Here is an 18,939-nt window from a genome sequence, read left to right as displayed (position 1 = left end):
GCAAAGCCATTGGTACAGTATCCCATCTATCACGAAAGGGCAACACATCCATGGTATGGCATGGGCATCAGGAGAAGGAAGTCGGAAAAGGGGCTAGGGGATGATGGCAGTGAGAGGGTTAGGGTTAGTATCGCTAGTAGCGCTGGGGCACCCAGAACGTCGCATGGAACGGGCCGTCGGACCTTTCGCAACAGGTGGCAGGTCTGTCGCCGGTGTCGGTGGTGCTGGTTCACGGTTCACATCAGCAACACCACCAGCTCCTTCCCATTGCATTGGAGAGGTATACGGATTTTATGTCTCAGTTTCAGGCAGTTACGCTGGCTTCGTTGTGCGAGTTATTGACTCTTTTTCAGCGCTCTTGAATTCGAATCACTTCATTTGCTGTGGTTTTGAATCTCAATTGGTTTTTGTTTAACTCACATTCTCTCTTTCTTCTTTTCTTCTGCACCGGCCACCACCAATGGCTGCACGTCAGCAGCTCACCCCGGTCCTAAGGAGGTTGCAATTGCCAAGGGCAGCGGCAAACATCAACAGGACCAGGCAGGCGGCATTGCAGCAGTCGCTCTCTCGGCCGGTGCGGTGCCTCAGCAGCTCCCGCCCTCGGTGCTTCCACCAGACCACGGCAGTGGCCGCCACGGCCAAGCACACCAGCGAGACCTACCCGGACATCCAGCGGGACGCCAGGTTCGCACAGCTCACGCCGGAACATGTCGCCTACTTCCGCGGCCTCCTCGGCAGCGAGTCGGCCGTGATCGACGGCGCGACGAGCAGTGACGCCGCCGACGACATCGAGCCCTTCAACAGCGACTGGATGCGCAAGTACCGCGGCCACTGCAGGCTGGTGCTCAAGCCCAGCTCGACCGACGAGGTCAGCCAGATCCTGCGGTACTGCAACGACAACATGCTGGCCGTCGTCCCGCAGGGCGGCAACACGGGCCTGGTCGGCGGCTCCGTGCCGGTGTTTGACGAGATCGTCGTCAACATGAGCCGCATGAACCGGATCCTCGAGTTCGACGAGGTCAGCGGCGCCCTGGTGGCCGAGGCCGGGTGCATCCTCGAGGTGGCCGACCAGTTCCTGGCGAGCAAGGGCTACATCTTCCCGCTGGACCTCGGCGCGAAGGGCTCGTGCCATATCGGCGGGAACGTCTCGACCAACGCCGGCGGTCTGCGCCTGCTGCGGTACGGAAGCCTGCACGGCACGGTGCTCGGGCTAGAAGCCGTGCTGGCGGACGGCACCGTCGTCGATGACCTCTGCAAGCTGCGCAAGAACAACACGGGCTACGACCTGAAGCAGCTGTTCATCGGCGCCGAGGGCACCATCGGCATCGTCACCAAGGTGTCGATCCAGTGCCCGCAGCGCTCTGCGGCGCAGAACGTCGCTTTCTTTGGCCTGGAGTCGTTCGACAAGGTGCAGCAGGCCTTCCGGGAGGCGAAGAGCCAGCTGTCCGAGATCCTGTCTGCGTTTGAGCTCATGGACGAGGGCAGCCAGGCGCTGGTCCGGCAGGTCACCAACAACAAGAGGCCGCTGGAGAGCCAGTATCCGTTCTACTGCCTCATCGAGACGAGCGGCTCCAACGCGGACCACGACAGCGAGAAGCTGGCCGCCTTCCTCGAGGACGTGATGGAGAAGGGCATCGTCGCCGACGGCACGCTCGCGCAGGACGAGACGCAGATCAAGTCGCTGTGGGCCTGGCGCGAGGGCATCACCGAAGCGCTGAGCCACCTCGGCGGCACGTACAAGTACGACGTCTCGATCCCCGTCAAGGACCTGTACCAGCTGGTCGAGGACACGCGGGCCCGCGTAGACGAGGCCGGCTTGCTGGGGGATTCCGACGAGTTCCCCGTTCGTGCCGTGGTTGGGTACGGCCACATGGGGGACGCAAACCTGCACCTCAACGTCTCGACGCGGCGGATGGATCCGCGGGTCGAGAAGGTGCTGGAGCCGTTCGTCTACGAGTGGATCGCCGAGCGGCAGGGCAGCATCAGCGCGGAGCACGGTCTCGGGCTGATGAAGAAGAAGTTTATTGGATACAGCCGCAACCCGACCATGGTCGGGCTGATGAAGAACATCAAGAACACGTTTGATCCGGTACGTCTTCAGGTCCCCGTCTTTCTTTGCGGCCTCTTGGCTCTGGCATTTCGGCTAACGCAGCATCACAGAAAGGGATCCTCAACCCATACAAGTATCTCTGAAGTTGTTTGCGCTATTCTTCGGCAGCAACCTGCCTTGTCATATACCCTCATCTGGCCGACTGCATATCTAACAGCCTCGCGGTCTTGTATATAACCAGCGATATACCGTGGAACTCACCGCGGCGCGACCCGCCGACTTGCAATATTCCTGTTCCATCTTCCGGTGTCATAGGGGCGTTCCCGGGCTTGAAAACTGACCCTGAATCCCGGGAAGCACCTCGATGCGTTTGGCCTCTGGCCCACTTGGCGTGTGTGCTTACATAGGTAGTGCTGGATGTGTAAGGAGTCCGGACTACCTGAGCTTGGACGCATCCACGGTACGGAGCACGTATCCACCGTTGTACTATGCTTGATGTGCGCTTAACGCTCTGCTCGACCGTTGGGGTGTTGTTCTGTCGTCCCATTGGGCGGGGTGCGAAGATTATACAAGCCCAATGTCCCCCCTCCCCTCTGCGAAATATGCACCCCTTATCGTGTCGTGAGCCAATCCCCTCGCTGCAAGCAGCAGTGTCTTACCACACCTTGATGTTCTCGTAATGTCGGCTAAACAAAGCTGCGGGCAGAGCCCCCGGGGTTCTGCAGATTGCTACGCTAGCGTCGCTTTCTGCTCTTCAGCCCTATGGTAGGGCTCGGTGCTCACCGGGAGCTCCGAGACAGGCTTGTGTTGTGTAACTACCTAGTGTAGCGCTCGCTGCCACCCATGTCCGTCCGCCCATTCTGGTCTGCTATTGTTTGACAGAGCTCCTGGAATAGCCGTTCAGGGCTCGGTGTCCCGGCTAGTGCTTGCTTGCTCGACAAGGTAACTTTCTCGACATGGCACTAGGGTCGCTAAACTGCAACTGCAGTCACGGCGGAGCGAGCCATGTCATTGCGGAGCGAGCCATGTCGTGGCATGCCAGGGGCACTCGATGACGGCCTTCTCTCCGGGAACCGGGCACCGGGAATTAGTGCCCAACAGTCGCGCGCGCGCACGCGCGCAAGGGAGAAATGGCATGGCATGGGGAAGGGCCGCTGCAGCTCTCACTCGCTTGTCGCCCTGTCCTGGCCGCTTCCGCCTATGACGCGGTCTGATCGGTCTTACAAGGCGGGCATCGTGCTTCAGCTGCTCAGGGACTCTCATCCCCCCCCCCCCCCCCAACCGAACCGTCGGAGTCGTAGTCTTCTCTCTCTTTCCCCTGAGCTGGGTTTGCTTGCCAACTATGCCGAGGGCAGTGAACTGCGTGCTCTTCTGTTGTGCTGTTGGAGTCGGAGCGAGGACTGCTCTGCCGTCGCAAGAGGCTACCCGCCTGCCTGGCTGTTTGGCTACTTTGCTGCCGTCCTGCCTGGGGTGCCAGGTCATCTCACCGATCACAGTCACGGGCCGGATCACCTCGGACGCATCTGCTACCTCGCCTAGGGCATATGGTGGCCGCACTGGATCGTGGCATACCAGGTAAGCTGCTGTCGTGAGATCTTGCGAAACGAACTGTTGTTGCCTGAGACTGGCCTGGCTCCTCCCCCTTTTTCGCCTGGTTGGGGGCGGGGGAAGCTTTCGACGGGCTTCCAAAGGGGATACAAAGGATAGCGGCACGCTCGGTTGGGGCAGATTGCTCTCGTGTTAGGAGCATCACTGACAGCCCACTCGGCTGCTGAAGGACAGTCTGATACAGTTCTTTCCGCTTGAGTCATGGGTAAGGCTGTTCCCTTTTCTTTATCTACTTGTGTCCGGTTCGAATCCTCGTTGTTATCTTGTTCTTGTCTGCCCCAGGCAACCCCTTGCTTCGCCGGACAACAGACTGCAAGTTCACCGCTAACTGAGACACTGCCTGCCGAGTCTAGTGGGAGTTCCGGGGAAGTACAAAGGGTGCGAGAGTAGGTTCATGCTACTTCCACTGTCCGCTTGCACGACGACAACGTTACCGGCGACCCCCGTCCCCGCAGCGCAAGCAACATCCCGCTAATCACTCTTGCTCTCTCTCCCCCCAAAGCCTGCCGCCTCCGTCGCGTGAAGGTATGTTCGCCTCTCTCATCCCAATTCTACCACCTCAAACCCCTTTCCCAGGTACCAAATCCATCCGCCGTTCCATCCATCCGCCGTTCCGTCCACCTGTCCGCGTCACCACAAAACCCCACGAACCAACTAACCAACCACCAAACCACTGACATCTTTGTCTACCCTCTCTCCAGTGCGACAACCAGCGCCCGTACTGCCGCAAGTGCCTCGCCAGCGGCCGCCCCTGCGCCGGCTACGAGCGCGAGACCGTCTTCATCGTCGGCAGCCTCGAGGACCACGGGCGCTGCTCGTCGCACCCACCGCGGGTCGTCGCCAGCTCCGGCGGCAGCTCCAGCGGCAGTGGTAGCTCCATTGGTGGCGGTGGTAAGAGGAGGACACGGAGGGGAGGTGCCGGGGGGGCGTCTGCGGCGGACGGCGGAGGGCTTATTAGGTCGAGGCTGGGCCGGAGTCAGGGGCGGCAGGAAGATGAGTACGGGGGTGGTCGCGAGGGAGAGGTTGGGCGGTGTGATGAGGGGAGTGGGACAAAAAGGGAGGGAGCAGGTTCGTTAGGCGAGATTGTTGCCGCGGAACCGCTTCGGCCGGCGTGGGATGACTCGGTGAGTGTGGTGTGGAGGGGGAGGCGGTATAGGTTGCAAGTTGCCGCCTTGTTCACAGAGCTGAAGGGGCTCACGGTGGCGAAGGTGGCTGAGGAAGGGAGAAGCGAGGAGGTGTCTGTCTCGTTTCCGCCCTACGAGCCGCCTGATACTCCGCCCGGTCAGGGAGGGGAGGACTTTCGGCTGGCAGCGCGGTGTTTGCTGCACCTGCCGGCGCCGGACAGCCTCTGTCTGTTTCTTTACAAGGTGAGCTACCCCTTGGTGGAGTTGCCGTATGTATAGAGGATTCAGCGATCAACTGACGACCACCTGCAGCACAATGCTTCTTCCGCCTTCAGCAGCCTGCCGCCCTGGAAGGATCCTGCGATTCAAGCCAGCGCTGTCCGACGGCTCGGGCCGGAGCACTTCCGCTTGTTTCCAAACCACCACTTTTTCGTGCGCGTGTATCGCCCTGCCGCGGTAGGTTGCCCTGCCTCTCTCCCCTTCCCCTTTTCCACACCCCTTAGTCATTTTCTTCCCAACTCGCCGAAAGGTTCGCTGCTTACCTGTCCGCAGCTCTTCACCGCCCTCCTCAATCGCACCCCGACGCACCTCGCCGAGCCGCAATGGATATCGACCCCCTTCGAGTCGCACCCCAAGTCAGCGCTCGACCGCCTGCTCGACATCGCCGTGTTGCTGCCGGCCCTCTTCCACCGAGCTGATCGCATCCTTCCCCAGCCGCACACCCTGACGCGGCGGCTGATGGCGCAGGACCTGCTAAACAACTGTCTGGAGGTGGAGGGGGCGCTTGGGGCGTGGGCTGCCCAGTTTCAGGGGCTGTCTACCGCATCATCGTCATCATCATCTCTCTCTCCGTCTGCCTCTGCTTCTGGATCCGGCGTTGTCCGTAGCGAAGCAGAGCAGCCATCATTCTGGGGCACCAACGCAACCCAAACCACCTCGACCACCTCGGACCCCGCTCTGGTCTTCCCAAACGCGGCTGGAGCATCGTCCTTCAGCGACGCATCAACAGCTCTCGCGCTGACTTACTACTGGACCACGCTCATCCTCTTTTACCCTACCCTCTGGAGGCTCTATGTCGCCGCCGTCCTCGACCCGGTCGTCCACCATCAGCACCAGCACCACCTCAGCCCGAATACCCACTCCTTTGCGCCAAATGCCACCAACTACCTCACGCACGCACACCACCGCCACCAGCAGCAGCAGCAGCAGCCGCCGCCGCCCTCTATCCCTCACCACCCCTTCAAGCCCGACCTCCAACCCTCCATGCCCCCCGCTCAAGCCCCCCAGCCAGGATTACCCCAACCCCAACTCTCACCGACCCCCATCCCAATAACAATGCCAACCCCCATCCCCATGGCAGAACACTTCCAGCCCCACCCCCCACCGCCGCCGCCACCACCACCACCACCACCACCACCACCACCACGGCGCCTGCAATCCCTCAACCCGCTGCGCTTCTCGCCCGCGAGGGTGCACGAGCTCGCGAGCCGGCATGTCTGCCGCGCGCTCGAGTTCCTTCTGGACAGCACCAGCAGCAGCAGCAGCAGCAGCGGCCGAGGGGCGTGGTGTGCGCAGCCTGACCTGCTGTGGTATCCGCTTGCTGTGGTGAGGCGTGTGTTTGGTTCGTATGGGGACGAGGTGGCTATGGGAGGAGGCGCTGGGACGGGGGTGGAGATGGGCATCGGGATGGGCGGGATGAGTGGTATGCGTCAGGGGGAGGGAGGGGCGTTGGGGTATGGATACGCTGGTGGGGATGGGTTTGGGTACGGGTATGGGGATGGTGTTGGGAATGGAGCTGGGGAAGGTGGAGGAGGAGACGGGCAAGGCATACACGGTGGGTTGGGGTTGGCGTGGTGCGACGGGTTCAGGGAGAGGGTCCTGGCGCGGGCGAGGGAGATGCAGCAGGTTGTTCAGGGCAAGAATTGGGTCGAGTTGGCAAATTTCTGAGGGACAGACTGGGAGCCAGTGTCCGGCATTTGCGTTTCTCATGCCAGCAGGTCTGGTTATTATTTTTTTTTTTCTAGGACATCTCTCGGTTGATAAATGCCTGGAGCACGACAGTGTACATGAACCATATGTTGGTGGCTCGGGGGGCATCCATTGTACCATCTATGTCGCACTCAAATACATTCTCAAGGGAGGAGGATAAATCAAAAAGCTCACCGACTAGCCCCCATCCCGCGCCGGAAGATGGGAGGTAGTCGGCTACGAAAACCCCGAGGGGGTTTTGCTTCGACGCCCCCGGGAGTCGAACCCGGGCGCCTTCGGTTGCCGAGTCCACCGGACACCCTCCCAAAGCCGCTTGACTACAGTGCCGGTAGTCCGTTGATTGGGAGGGGCCGTGGCAGTTTGGGCGGCGGGACTCGTATGTAAAGCGGTGGCAGGTTGCAAAGGTGCGGGAAGGCGCACGAGAGTTCGGATGGAAAAGGGGGAAGGGGGCGGGAGAGCACGTTGCACCGGGCAAACCAGCACCAGACCCTGCCCATCCACCCATCCCAAGGAGAGCACACTAAACCAGACGAGCTCTAGGCAACCAGGACCCTGCATCCGAGATTCGCATCAGCTTATTCTAGCTCTTCAGACAGGACCTACGCCCGGAACCGACGCTCTCACTTGACATGTCGTTTGTGCTGGCGAGTGAAGAGGCTAGTGGGAGTGTTCTCGCACTACTATGCTCCACTGCCTGCCTTGAAGTGACGCTCAGGTGAGTCTTTCAATAACTAACGATATCGACAGGCCTCCTGGGGCAGCTGGGGCAGTGTACGGGAGAACCCGACGAACTGGAAGAAGTCGAACGCTTCCTCCTGGACCACATCCCCGTCGTTCTCACATCTCCCCACGTACTCGTACACAGTTGCCGTGTATTCACTCCCTGGACGACAACGAGGATATCCGGCAGATATCGACCATGCCCCGCATGAAAGAAGTCCTACGGCTGGCTGACCATCCACGCACGGCAAGGTACTCCAGGGCTTGCCCCTGGCACGGGTACACCAGCCGCTCTCCAGCGAGAAACTGGCATGCAAGATGCCGCCCGACAGCGGTAGCTGGTTATCCAAGCACAGAGTAGGCACAGCCCTCGCCAGAGAAGGCGGCAAGGCTTTCCTCCACGTCGTCCCGCGTGGTCGGGTTGGCACGCAGCACGACGGAACGCGACGCGGCGCGCTGCGCGCTCGATCGCCATCTCCATCGGCGAAGGTGAAGCACGCGCCACCTCGAGGACGAAGGAGCCCGGCGACGCCGAAGCGGACCTTCCAGAGATACCCGTCCAGCCCCGGTGCCGACGCGGCTGTCCCAGACAGACCACGCTGGCTAGGTCAAAAGAGCAGCGATCGAGTCACAGCGTGACGAAGTCGGCGGCGGTGCAGCTCGGCGGCCCAACCAAGCAGCGCGTCGAATGCTGGAGCAGCGAGTCCACGCCATTTGGCCCCGTCAGCAAGGTCGAGTCAAAGATTCGCAGCCGAGCCTAGAAGGCCAGGTCCACGCGCATGTGCAGATAGGTAGCCTTGCCATTGAATGCTCCCAAGCGTGGCTCTCACGAGCAGTCCCGAGGCCCAAAGATGATACACATACACGATAACCCCGCTAGCTAATACTCGAAATCATCATCCACCGCCGGGCCCTTGCTCTTGGTCACGCTCTCCTGCTTGCGATACATCTCGGCCACTTGCCTGCTCGTGGTCGCTTCGTCCGGCTTCTTGTCGTCGCGCACCTTGATGAAGCGCGGGAACCGCAGGCTGATGCCCTTCTCGCCGCTCGGGTCGACGCCCTCCTTCATGCCCGCCTTGTACCGCGGGCTGAGCGTCAGGTCCGCCGTCCTGACCTCCCACACGTACCGCGGCTCGAACCAGACATCGGGCTGGTGCTGCCCGACCGAGCTGTGCGAATAGAAGGGCTTGGGCCGGTCGATGACGATCTGCGAGAGCGAATCGTGCAACTCCTCGAGCACGGCCTCGCTGAAACCGGTGCCGATGTTGCACACTGTTTCGTACGTGTCCGTGCCGGGGTTGTAACACGCCAGCAAAAATGCGCCGTAAACCGACGTGCGCTTGCCCTTGCCGTAGTACGCGCCGAGGACGACCAGATCGAGGGAGTCGCCGACCCCGGAGAGGTAGTCTTTTTTGATCTAAAGGCGGCGTTAGTGGTAACTCGGTACCACGTGCGGGGTGTTGAAATGAGGTGGATGTACCTTGAGCCAGTTGCGACTCCGCTTGCTCGGCTCATATCCGCTCTCCTCGCCATCCAACATCTTGACCATCAAGCCCTCGCAGGAGGCTTTAACCGACTCATCGAGGAACGACTGGATCTCGTCCAGTTCCTGGCCGTTCATGAACGTGGCAAAGGCGAACTCGCCCTCGACAGGTTGGAACGCCTGATGGAGCAGTTCGCGGCGCTCCCTCAGCGGCTTCTCCACAACCGGCTTGCCATTCAGATAGAGCAGGTCGAAGGCGAACACGCACACCTTGACTTTGACGTCCTCCACCTTCACGTCCTTCTTCTTGCGCGTCATGAGCTGCTGGAAAGGCAGGACCTTCTTCTCCTTCACGTCCCACGCTACCGACTCGCAGTCGAGGACGAAGCTCTTGGTGTCCTCCTTCACCCACGTGGGGAGCTTGGCGAGCACATCGGGGTACTTCTTGGAGAGGTCTTCCGAGTTCCTCGAGAAGATCGCCGCCACGCCGCGGCCGACCTCCTTCGAGGCGCCTGACGCCGACTGACTGAGCTCTTCATCCGTGTCTTTGGCGACATAGTGAATCTGCGCTCGTTCACCGTCATACTTGTACTCGCATGTGAAGGTCTGGCCCTCAAAACGATCCAGCACTTCCGTAATTGCCTTGGTCGGCTTGGCCAACATGGGCTTGAGGGGGACGCCAGGCCGCAGCTTGCAGTGCTCTTTGAGATTCAAAATGCCATGCTCCACCATCGCAGGGATAATGACATCGTAGCTCGGAAGCTCACTGTACAGGGTTAGTACGTGAACTGACCCATCCCAACAAGATGTCGAAACAGACCTGTAAACTGCCTTGAGAATGGACTCGCCCTTCTCAATGTCAGAGGTACTCGGCACCTTGCCCTTCCTGGCTGCTTCATGCGCGACCACAGCCTGCGCAAGCGCGACAATGACCGTCTTCTCGGCCAGCCCAAGCCTTAGCTTGCCTTCAAGGAAGCGAATGATATACTTGGCCTCGCTCGGACCGCCCTTATCCTTGGTGATGTCCACCTTGCCCGTGCTGTTCGCATCCGCCGCCGACAAAAGCTTCTTGATGCCGTCCACCTTCCTTCCTTGTGCGCCATTGCCGGTTACTGTGGCGATTGCCATAAGCCCTTTGTGGACACCTCGGACAGTGAGCGGCTTTGGCTTGAACATGGTTGGCTGCGTTGACCTGGACTTCACGGCGACCAAGCCGAGGTCCCCGATCTCCTTCTGGTCCTGCTTGATGACGGCTAAACTGCGGCCCGTCGTCTCGCCGATCGCCTTCATGATCAACGATTCGCCAATGCCCAGTTCAATACCGGCGTAGTCAGGCGCGAGCTTGTTGACCATGAGTAAAACGGTCGGCAGGAGATCGTCCGGCGTTAGCCTCATGACCTGACGCAGAAACAGCGAGCAGTGCGCCAGGATCTCCAGCCTCTTGGTGGTGAGTTCGATCAGCGAGAAGGTCTTGCACAGCGCGGCGTACGGCACTGGCTCGCCGGCTTTCCAGTCCGGATATGGGTGTTTGACATCCGAATTGAGGCTGGCTTGGACCGTCTGCCGCGCCTTGGCCGCCACCTCGGGCTTCTCCTCTTCGTCTTGAAGCTCCTCCTCTTCCACCTCAGATGCCGACTCAGGCGTGTCCTCCTCAGCCTCCGTTTTCACGGCCGGAACCGGCTCAGGTTCTTTATTCCGTGACGACTGGGGCTTCGAAGGAGCCGCCCTTGCCTTCGGGGCCTCGGGCTCTGGCGCATCCTCCATGGCTTCGTCTTCATCTTCATCCTCGACGACCTTCCTGCCCCTTCTCGGCCGCTTGCTAGCGCGAGCCGCCACCTCAGGATCGTCGTCCTCGGCAGCCTCCTCCTTAACCTGCTTCTCCGCAGCCGCGGACTTGGCGGGCCGACCTCTTTTCTTGCCAGTCTCTGCCCCAGTCGTCAGCCCTTCTTTCCCCTCACGCGAACCGCCATTCCCAACTTACCTTCCTCCGAGTCCACCTTGTCGGCATCGACCTCATCCGCCACCTCCTTCACTGGCCGCTCTCCCCTCTCCTCCGTAGGCCCGTCCTTCTTCGCACCATTGGGCGACTTCGTCGAAAAGCTCAATTTCGTTTGCTGCGGTGGCGCAGCCTTAGCCTTCGCGCCATTCGCCTGGCCAAAGAACTTGCTGCAGAACTCGCATGTCAGCGTCAACTCTTACTCCACCTCGACCCGGGAACGCAAAGCAAAGCAAACAGAAAGAAAGTAAAATCCACAACGACGCAGGCCCCACTCAAGCAGGTAAACACCACCCCCAATACCGACACCAGCAGCAGCATAACCGCCCACCAAACCACCACCTTTACGCGGCATCAGCACCAGCATCGGCATCGGTATCGGTCACCCACCCCAGCGTCGTCTGCCCGTCACGCACATACCCGAGGGTCGCCTGTTTGGGCGCCATCCCGCCGTTCTCACTCTCGCTCTCGCTCTCGCTCCTCGTCGTCCTCCACCTCGACTCAGCGCCGTCCTCGTCCCCGACCTCGTCCGGTATCAGGAACTGCTGTTCCAAGACCCGCACCGTCTCCGGAGGGTCGCGCTCGGTCTCCGGTATGCTCGCAATTCTCGCCTGAGAAGGCGCGAGCTTGCCGGCAATGCTGTGGCTGCTGTTGCCGCGAGCGGGGCAGGCGGCGGCGGCGGCGGCGGTGGTGGAGACGCTGACGCGCTGCGCGGCAGCGGCGACGGCGGCGGCAAAGGGGGCAAAGATGGGAACGCTAGTGGCGGGAAACCGTGGAAGGTGCCGGAGGAAACGAGGCAGTCTGGTCGCCAGTTTGGCGTCACGTATTGCGCTGGGTGGACGGAGGGAAGGAGATAACGGGGTGGGGCTGGATGAATGGGCAACGGAACTGGTTCAATTGCTCTGGGGGGTTTAATTGATGAGGAATTGGAGATTGGAGGAATAAATAGAGGAAAGGAGAACAAAACGGGAAAGTGGTGAGAAGAGTCAGCAGGCAGGCAGCCAGGCAGCCAGCAGGCAGGGTCGGATGATGGAGGTTGATTTGGCTTCGATGACGCGCTAGTTAGGACGCGACTTTTGGACCCAGGCAGCCGTCGCGTAAAGTGGCACCAAGTCATTTGCGCGTCAAGACAAGCCCACTTACATTACCCGGTGGCACGTGATCTAAGACCGACCAGCCATTTGGACAGCTGCCAATCCGAACCTCAATTGCAGGACCCTTCCCAGGCTCTATCGCAAATTAGGACAATGTTGCTGTTGTACAAATGAAAAAGGAAGTCCCAGCGCTCAGATCTTCGCAGCCCCGGCACGAATCCGTTCTCCCATGCGAGAATCCATCACCTCGTCGGCCCCGGCTAACCCTAACCCCCCTAGTGGAAGTAGAAAACCTCATCCGTCGTCCGGCCGCGGATGAACTGCGGCTCGGAGCCGCGGACGTAGATGTCCTCAAACAGAATCTTGGGGGTGGGCTCTGGCGGGGCCATGGCCTCGGCGGCCGCGACCTCCTCGTTGACATGGTTGCGCGCCTCCTTGTCGATGGCCTTGAGCTCGTCCTCCTGGGCAACGCCCCAGTCCAGAATGTGCTGCTTCAACCCGGCAATGGGGTCGTGGGTCGACCGCATGCGCTGGATCTCCTCGCGCGTGCGGTAGGTGGTGCCGGGGTCCGACATGGAGTGGCCGCCGTAGCGGTACGTAACGTACTCGAGCACCAGCGGGCCGTTATCCTCCGTGGTCCACTGCTTACCGTACTGGACGGCGGCCTTGACGGCGAGGACGTCCATGCCGTTGACCTTCAGACCAGGGATGTACTGTCCGCGCTTGTAGTAGTCCGTCAGGGCCGAGGAGCGAGCAGCAGACGTGCCCATACCGTACTTGTTGTCTGCCCAACGGTTAGTATAAGCGTTTGCAAGTCAGTGATAGAGGGTAAAGACACTCACTCTCGCAGCCGAAAAGAGCCGGCAGCTTCCAGAGCTTCGCCATGTTGAAAGCCTCGAAGACCTGGCCCTGGTTGCTAGCACCGTCACCTGCACCACGCGATCAGCACCACTCCAGCTTTCGACGCACCGATCCCTTCCTTGACCCCATACCGTAGAGGATGACGGTAGCCTTCTTGCCGCCAGTGTACTTCTGGGCGAAAGCCAGACCGGCGCCGACGGGGACCTGAGCACCGACGATACCGTTGCCACCGTAGAAGCCCTTGGTGAACATGTGCATGGACCCGCCCTTGCCATAGGCGATGCCCTCACGGCGGCCGAGCAGCTCGCCGATGATGGAGCGGACGGTGCCGCCGCGCATGTAGGCGAAGCCGTGGCAGCGGTACGAGGTGATGACATCGTCCGACTTCTCGATCGCGTGCTCGACGCCGACGGCGACGGCTTCCTGGCCGGTGGAAAGATGGCAGAAGCCGCGGATCTTCTTCTCCTTGTATAGCCTGTCGGCGGCCATCTCCATTTGTCTTATCGCGGACGAACTGTCAGTCTGGCGCATTTGGCTGGGTCGTTCCCGGCTGCGGCGAGGCATACCTGACGACGACCATGTCGTAGTACATCTGCTTGAGCTCCTTCTTGGTCACATCGAGCGTGTAGGGTGGCGGGTCGAGCTCGTAGGTCTCGAAGCTCTCATCGCTGAGCCTGATTTGGAAGGGCTCCTCATCGGACTATTGGAAGCAGCACCGTCAGCAACGCGCCAATTCCGCCGACACAAACCAATGCGATGCAATGCCTTTGCAACGCAAGCCGCGATAGAACAATGCAATTCACACAGCCAATGATGGTTTGGCTTGCACCAACTTAACTTACCTGGGGAATCGAGCTCTTGTCGACCTGCGCCGAAGCCGCATTGGTGGTGACGGTCCTCCGAGCGGCAACCGAAGCCGTCTGCGCGCGCTGAGCAGCACGGATTGGCGCTACCCGCGATATCCGGACGGCCCGGGAGAACATTGTGAAGTCTAAGGGGAGAACCGAGACGGGGAACGCAAGGAGAAAAAGGAAGGGCTTGTGAGGGAACGGTGTCGGGGTTTTGCGATATCGCAAAGTTCAGTTCCGGCCTGCAAAGCTGGCCTCGCAGTTTGAGAAAAAGGGCGACCCGGTTTTTGTTTGGCGTTGGGGCAATGATGCTTGTTGAACACACGGGCTAAGCTCTTTTGGGCAGGCTTGCATGGGATTGAGGGAAGCTGGTCCGGCTCCATCGGACCTCCACCGGCCGCGCGCTATTTTTGCGATAATCCTCCGGCGACAACTGATAAGAACCACAGGGGTCCTGCTGCCGTCGGGCTCAAGCGTCTCCTGTCTTCATGGAAAGAAGTACGCAGGGCAGTAGATACCTAGCTAGTGCAACGTAAAGAGGGATTGATATCTATCAGACTCTCCCTTAATACAGACAGCAAAACCGACTCTAGCACTCCATAACGAGTCAATGTTGCTGTCCACCTAGGGTGACTGTCCACGCTCTGAAGGTGAACTCGAAGCTGAGCAGCCGGCTTTGCAATGTGCACAAGACACCGAACGCATTCACCTAGGCACATTGTAGAGCGCGATAATCCACACTTGATTAGGTAGATGAGTACCTACACTGCCAGTGATGACTGACTAGACCAAACACTCCTCCCTTCCCTGGTAGGTAGGCCGACACTTTCTAACTAAACCGAAACACCGCCGAGAACCGAGCCGTCATCAACGCGGACCCATTGTCCCAGCAAATAAACCCCACGCGGGGTTGATAATCCTCCTGTACTCCTAACACACGCTTAACCCGGCGTGCAATGGAGAGAGAGAAGAAGAAAAATCCGCTCTAGGAACCGGGACTTGATCCTCCTTCCCCCATGTTTGTATCGCAGCCCTTGATATGTGTGCCGAAATCATGCATAATTGCCTGTGAAGAAACGCCATAGCAATGCCACTTTGCGTCCCTTGCCTCCCGAAATAGCCCGGAACATGCCCTTTCCCCATGTGCCGACTGATAAATGAACTTGGTATCGAACCCCCCCGTATGCCAGTGTGTCGCCTGTCGTGCGCCAGCAATGGAAAAACACTACTTGTGTTTACGTGCCGCCTCGAGCGGCGTATGTGCGAGTAATAAGAAATAAAGCTTGTGAGTGAGTGCCTGCCAACCTCGCAATTTTCAAGCACTCTCGTATCTGTTCCAGTCGATTATTCGTCGTGGAAAAAAGTGGGACCGCTCCGCTGAAGAGGTGCCGTTGACGGCCCGGCATCGAGCATTTCCACGTCCTGCATATCGCCTGCGGACGTGGACCCTCGGTACTCTAAGGGCAAAGCACTCAGTGGCCGGTCCGGCACAGGAGCATCAAGCATTCGTTTTGGGGGCAGCATCGGTCGCTCGTCGCGGAGCATCTCCTCTGGAGGCGAGAAGGACCAGACCTAGAATTACGTTAGATGATGTCCTGCGTGATGTGAGAGGCCAGAATCAACTGCTGCTTGCTTACCTCCATGACTGTCCGGCTATTCTTCAGAGCCATGGCGACGCACTTCTCTTCCTCAAACGCGACACGCCAGACAGCCTCGCCCTGCGTGACAAGCTCACGGACAAGATTGCCCGTCTTGAGGTCCCAGACCTTGACTCGCCCGTCACTGCCGCCGCTCACAACCCGAGTGTCGTCAAACTGCAAGCTGGTGACACTGTTGTCGTGGGCGGCAAGGCGGTGGATGGCGCAGAACCTCGAGAGAGACCATACCCGAACAGACCCGTCGCTACCACCGGTCACAAGCGTGCCGCCGCGCATTTGCAACTGTCCGACAAGGGATGTATGTCCCTGCAGAATTGCTAGACACTCGCTAGAACACATAACGTTAGTCCCAATTCCCAACTTCTCAACATAAGCATGATCAAGCCAGCTTACCCAGTTTGAGCGTTCCATATCCTCACGCTGGTGTCCAGACTTCCTGTGGCCACCCTCTGCCCATCGAAGGCTATGGCGTAGATATGGCTGTAGTGCCCCTGGAGAGTGTGCAGACATCTGCCCTCCGAGATGCTCCAGACTTTTGCCGTCGCGTCGTAGCTGCCGGATACAACAATGTCGCCCTTGATCTCCAAACAGCGAACGCTCGCCTGGTGGCCTACCAGCACGTTCTTGCAGAGGCCGGTGTTGATATCCCATATTCTGAGCGTCGTGTCTCTGGACCCAGATATCGCGGTGTTGGCGTCCGACATCTTGAGGCAGCGCACAGTTGACGTATGGCCACGCAGTGTATGCAGGCAGTCACTGATACCCAAGTCAGCAAACGACCAAGCAACAACGGGGAGTCGCAGAGAAGACCCTACCCAGTCGACAGATTCCACACCCGAACATCACGATCGCACCCGCCACTGACCAGAATGTCGTCCCACGGCACCATGGCCCAGACGCCCATGACGTGGCCCTGCAGCGTACGCAGCGCATTTCCATCCGTATCAAACACATGTATCTTGGCATTATCAAGAGCCACGATGATGTACTTGGAGGTAAGATGAAGACTCGTCACCACGCCGCCGTCCTGCGTGATGTTCCGTGACACGTTGCGGCCGCCTGACCGCCACGCCGCATCAACCAGGTATCTTTGCTTGAAATGGGACTTGTACGACCTGGGGGCGGGTCGCCCATTGGCGCTTCGTTCAAAAGTCGCCGGCAAGGAGGTGGAAGTGAGCGCGCCGGAGCCCCCTGCGTCATTCTCCTGCGGGCCGAATGAAAGAGCATTCGGTCCGATGGTGGTGTTGATGTGGAATGGCGGCTGGACCTCAGACATCCTACGCTGATAGTCGTGTTTCACGCACAGGTTCTTCCACGTCATATCATCGCTCAGCAGATCTCGCCATCTCCTCGACACCTGCGAGGCGCGTGCTAGGACTTTGGGGTCGTCGATGAAGGAAAGGATCTGCAAACCGTTAGGCACAGGAGCTCAAGCCTCAAAGCGGGAAGGGGGATTAGGAACGCACTCGGAGGCACAGCTCGTCTGGGAGAGTGGTGAAGGGATCCTTCTTGAGCAGAGGGCTGACAAACTGATGCACGAAGCTCAACTGCTGGCTCGTGCAGAGGTTCAAAAGATCAGCCAGCAGCCGGGTTCTCTGCCCGCCGTTGCACTGCGCAAAATACTTCCGCAGCCCCGAGAGGTAAGCCTCTTCGTCTTCTCCAGCATTGCTCCAGTTCGGCCTCGAGTGCGACGGGCCGGGAGATGCAGCAGGAGTCGGCGGGGGAGGCGGGGAGCCAGTGACCTGTTCGAATTCAGCAGCAGGTGTGCTCATGCTCGGCGTCGGCGGACCCCTAGGCCGTTGCTGCGACAGCTTTACATTGTGCGTATTCAGTGAGAGTTCCTCGTTGAATACGGCACCCCTTCGCTCGGAGAAGCTGAGCGGCCGGTTGTACGGCGGCATCTTGTCCACGGCGTTGCGAGACCAGCGAAAATGAAGAAAACCTTCAAGCCCCTCGGTCAGGCTCCTTGCTCAAACAACAAGGAGTGACCGAATCTCAAGCCGGCCGATGGCAGGAGGTTGCCAAGCACCGCACCTGCGACTACCGGTCGTCGAAACTGCGGGGAATTTCGCACTATGACGTCGAAATCGTCCGGTTTTCGTCGGTTAAGGAGGCAGCTGGCGTGCAAGTGAGCCACGCGATTGCAATGCACGCATGCGTTGAATCGCTTCGCTGTCGCAGGTCGCGGTCGACGGTACTGGAATCAAGAGGTCGGCTCAGGCGAGGATGGGGAAGCCGGGAAAGCGGAAGAGGGGGGAGGATCGAGGGAAAGGGGGGCACCGGCGCGCTCAGGTTAACGGCTGCGGCAGGAAGGGATGATGAACGTCGTGGTGGGCAAATATTGGCGTTAATCCATCTGAAGCAGCGTGCAGACCGTGAGGATTGCCAGGTACGGGTATCAAGGTCGGTTGTGCATGAGGTCAACTTAATTGGCGCCGGATGCGAGGGCTGAAGGAGAAGAGAAATACGAGGCGGGAAGGGGCGTCCCTTCCCTGAATTCCCCATGCGCCGAATGAGGAGCAGGCTGACGGGGCAGGGGTGGCGCTTGGCAAGACGGCACCCGCTTTGGCGTTAACCCAGCTGCCCCACAGGCAGTGGTGGCACGGCCCCCACAGTGCGCTGCCCAGGCTCGCAGGGCGGGTCCATCCTCCAACGAACCTGATGTATTCCGTACATACATGGCCGTCAAATGGAGCCACGATGGGAAGTTGTTGGTCAGGGAAGCTGGATCCTGCAACGGAAAGAGCACCGTTTCGCTGGACATTCGAGAGTTTCCACACCACCTAAGTGTACACTAATAAAGCATTGCGCGCAGTATACACATTTGCGGACGTGATTCGATGGTTGTGCTGGCATTCGGGCATCTTTGACCGCTGTCGGAAATCTGCGTGCAACAACAACGTAGAATCTCCTCCCTCAACACGACGCGGAAGCGGTCCAGGCCCTCGAGTCCTGCATGCCAACACGCACTTTCGGCAACCCATCAGTGTCGAGTTATGGAAAGCCCAACGATGCCGCCGCTCAGGAGCAGAGCGTGGTGTTGGGTTTCAGCGTTTGCCGCCTTCGGCTTCACCTAAGTGCAAAACGAGATGAAGGTCATAGCAAGCTCAATGGCTCCTTCCAAGAAATCTAGCCGACAATAACTTGGAGTCTTGTTGACTGTAGTCTCCGGTCTTCAGATGTGTGGTGGCCGGGACATCACTCAGAAACGGATTGAAGCAAAGCTTCGGTTCCCATCCCCTAAACCTGCGCCCAACCCCTCCTCATCAATGCAGGGCCTTGGTTGCTGTCTATCGTAGCGGATCTCCTGTGCTCCGACGGAACCGACCAAACGGTTGGGCCTTTGTTGTTTGTTTGGTAAATTAGGCTGTGCCTCGGGCTACGTGCTTGAGTACACTCCACTACACTGTGGAGGTGGCCCACGGCATCGCCAGAAATTGCATCAGCATGCATCGATGCTGCTGCTGCTGTCCTCATCCTTCGCGCCCTGCCAACCTAACTTTCCGGG

The 18,939-nt window shown here is 59.5% G+C and overlaps 5 protein-coding genes across 5 annotated transcripts; 2 read left to right on the top strand and 3 right to left on the bottom strand.

Annotated features, from left to right (window-relative positions):
- The first annotated feature begins 222 nt into the window (after positions 1–222).
- Positions 223–2,217, top strand: THITE_2119881 (uncharacterized protein). The gene is made up of 2 exons (XM_003655741.1): positions 223–2,089; positions 2,161–2,217. Exons 1-2 carry the CDS (start codon positions 461–463, stop codon positions 2,191–2,193), a joined length of 1,662 nt encoding a protein of 553 aa, XP_003655789.1. The 5' UTR covers positions 223–460; the 3' UTR covers positions 2,194–2,217.
- Positions 2,218–5,337: 3,120 nt separating this feature from the next.
- THITE_43797 (uncharacterized protein) lies at positions 5,338–6,729 on the top strand (the record flags this gene model as incomplete). The annotated part of the gene is made up of 4 exons (XM_003655740.1): positions 5,338–5,612; positions 5,670–5,880; positions 6,070–6,529; positions 6,593–6,729. Coding segments are annotated over 4 exons (1,083 nt in total), but the record flags the coding sequence as incomplete, so codon positions are not given.
- A 1,642-nt stretch (positions 6,730–8,371) lies between these two features.
- On the bottom strand, positions 8,372–10,738 carry THITE_43396 (uncharacterized protein; the record flags this gene model as incomplete). Its single annotated transcript, XM_003655739.1, has 3 exons — positions 8,372–8,908; positions 8,972–9,740; positions 9,795–10,738. The coding sequence occupies 3 exons, from the start codon at positions 10,736–10,738 to the stop codon at positions 8,372–8,374; spliced, it is 2,250 nt and encodes a 749-aa protein (XP_003655787.1).
- Positions 10,739–12,112: 1,374 nt separating this feature from the next.
- Positions 12,113–14,070, bottom strand: THITE_2119876 (uncharacterized protein). The gene is made up of 5 exons (XM_003655738.1): positions 13,768–14,070; positions 13,492–13,625; positions 13,057–13,424; positions 12,907–12,993; positions 12,113–12,848 (listed from the first exon to the last, which is right to left on the bottom strand). The coding sequence occupies exons 1-5, from the start codon at positions 13,906–13,908 to the stop codon at positions 12,340–12,342; spliced, it is 1,239 nt and encodes a 412-aa protein (XP_003655786.1). The 5' UTR covers positions 13,909–14,070; the 3' UTR covers positions 12,113–12,339.
- A 946-nt stretch (positions 14,071–15,016) lies between these two features.
- On the bottom strand, positions 15,017–17,418 carry THITE_2119870 (uncharacterized protein). Its single transcript, XM_003655737.1, has 5 exons — positions 16,898–17,418; positions 16,247–16,836; positions 15,825–16,187; positions 15,411–15,759; positions 15,017–15,345 (listed from the first exon to the last, which is right to left on the bottom strand). The coding sequence occupies exons 1-5, from the start codon at positions 17,330–17,332 to the stop codon at positions 15,118–15,120; spliced, it is 1,965 nt and encodes a 654-aa protein (XP_003655785.1). The 5' UTR covers positions 17,333–17,418; the 3' UTR covers positions 15,017–15,117.
- Between the last annotated feature and the right edge of the window lie 1,521 nt (positions 17,419–18,939).

This window comes from Thermothielavioides terrestris, chromosome 4 (assembly GCF_000226115.1).
Source record: "Thermothielavioides terrestris NRRL 8126 chromosome 4, complete sequence".
NCBI lineage: Eukaryota > Fungi > Ascomycota > Sordariomycetes > Sordariales > Chaetomiaceae > Thermothielavioides > Thermothielavioides terrestris.
Note: the sequence above shows the minus strand (reverse complement) of the source record. Positions and strands in the feature narration are given on the sequence as shown.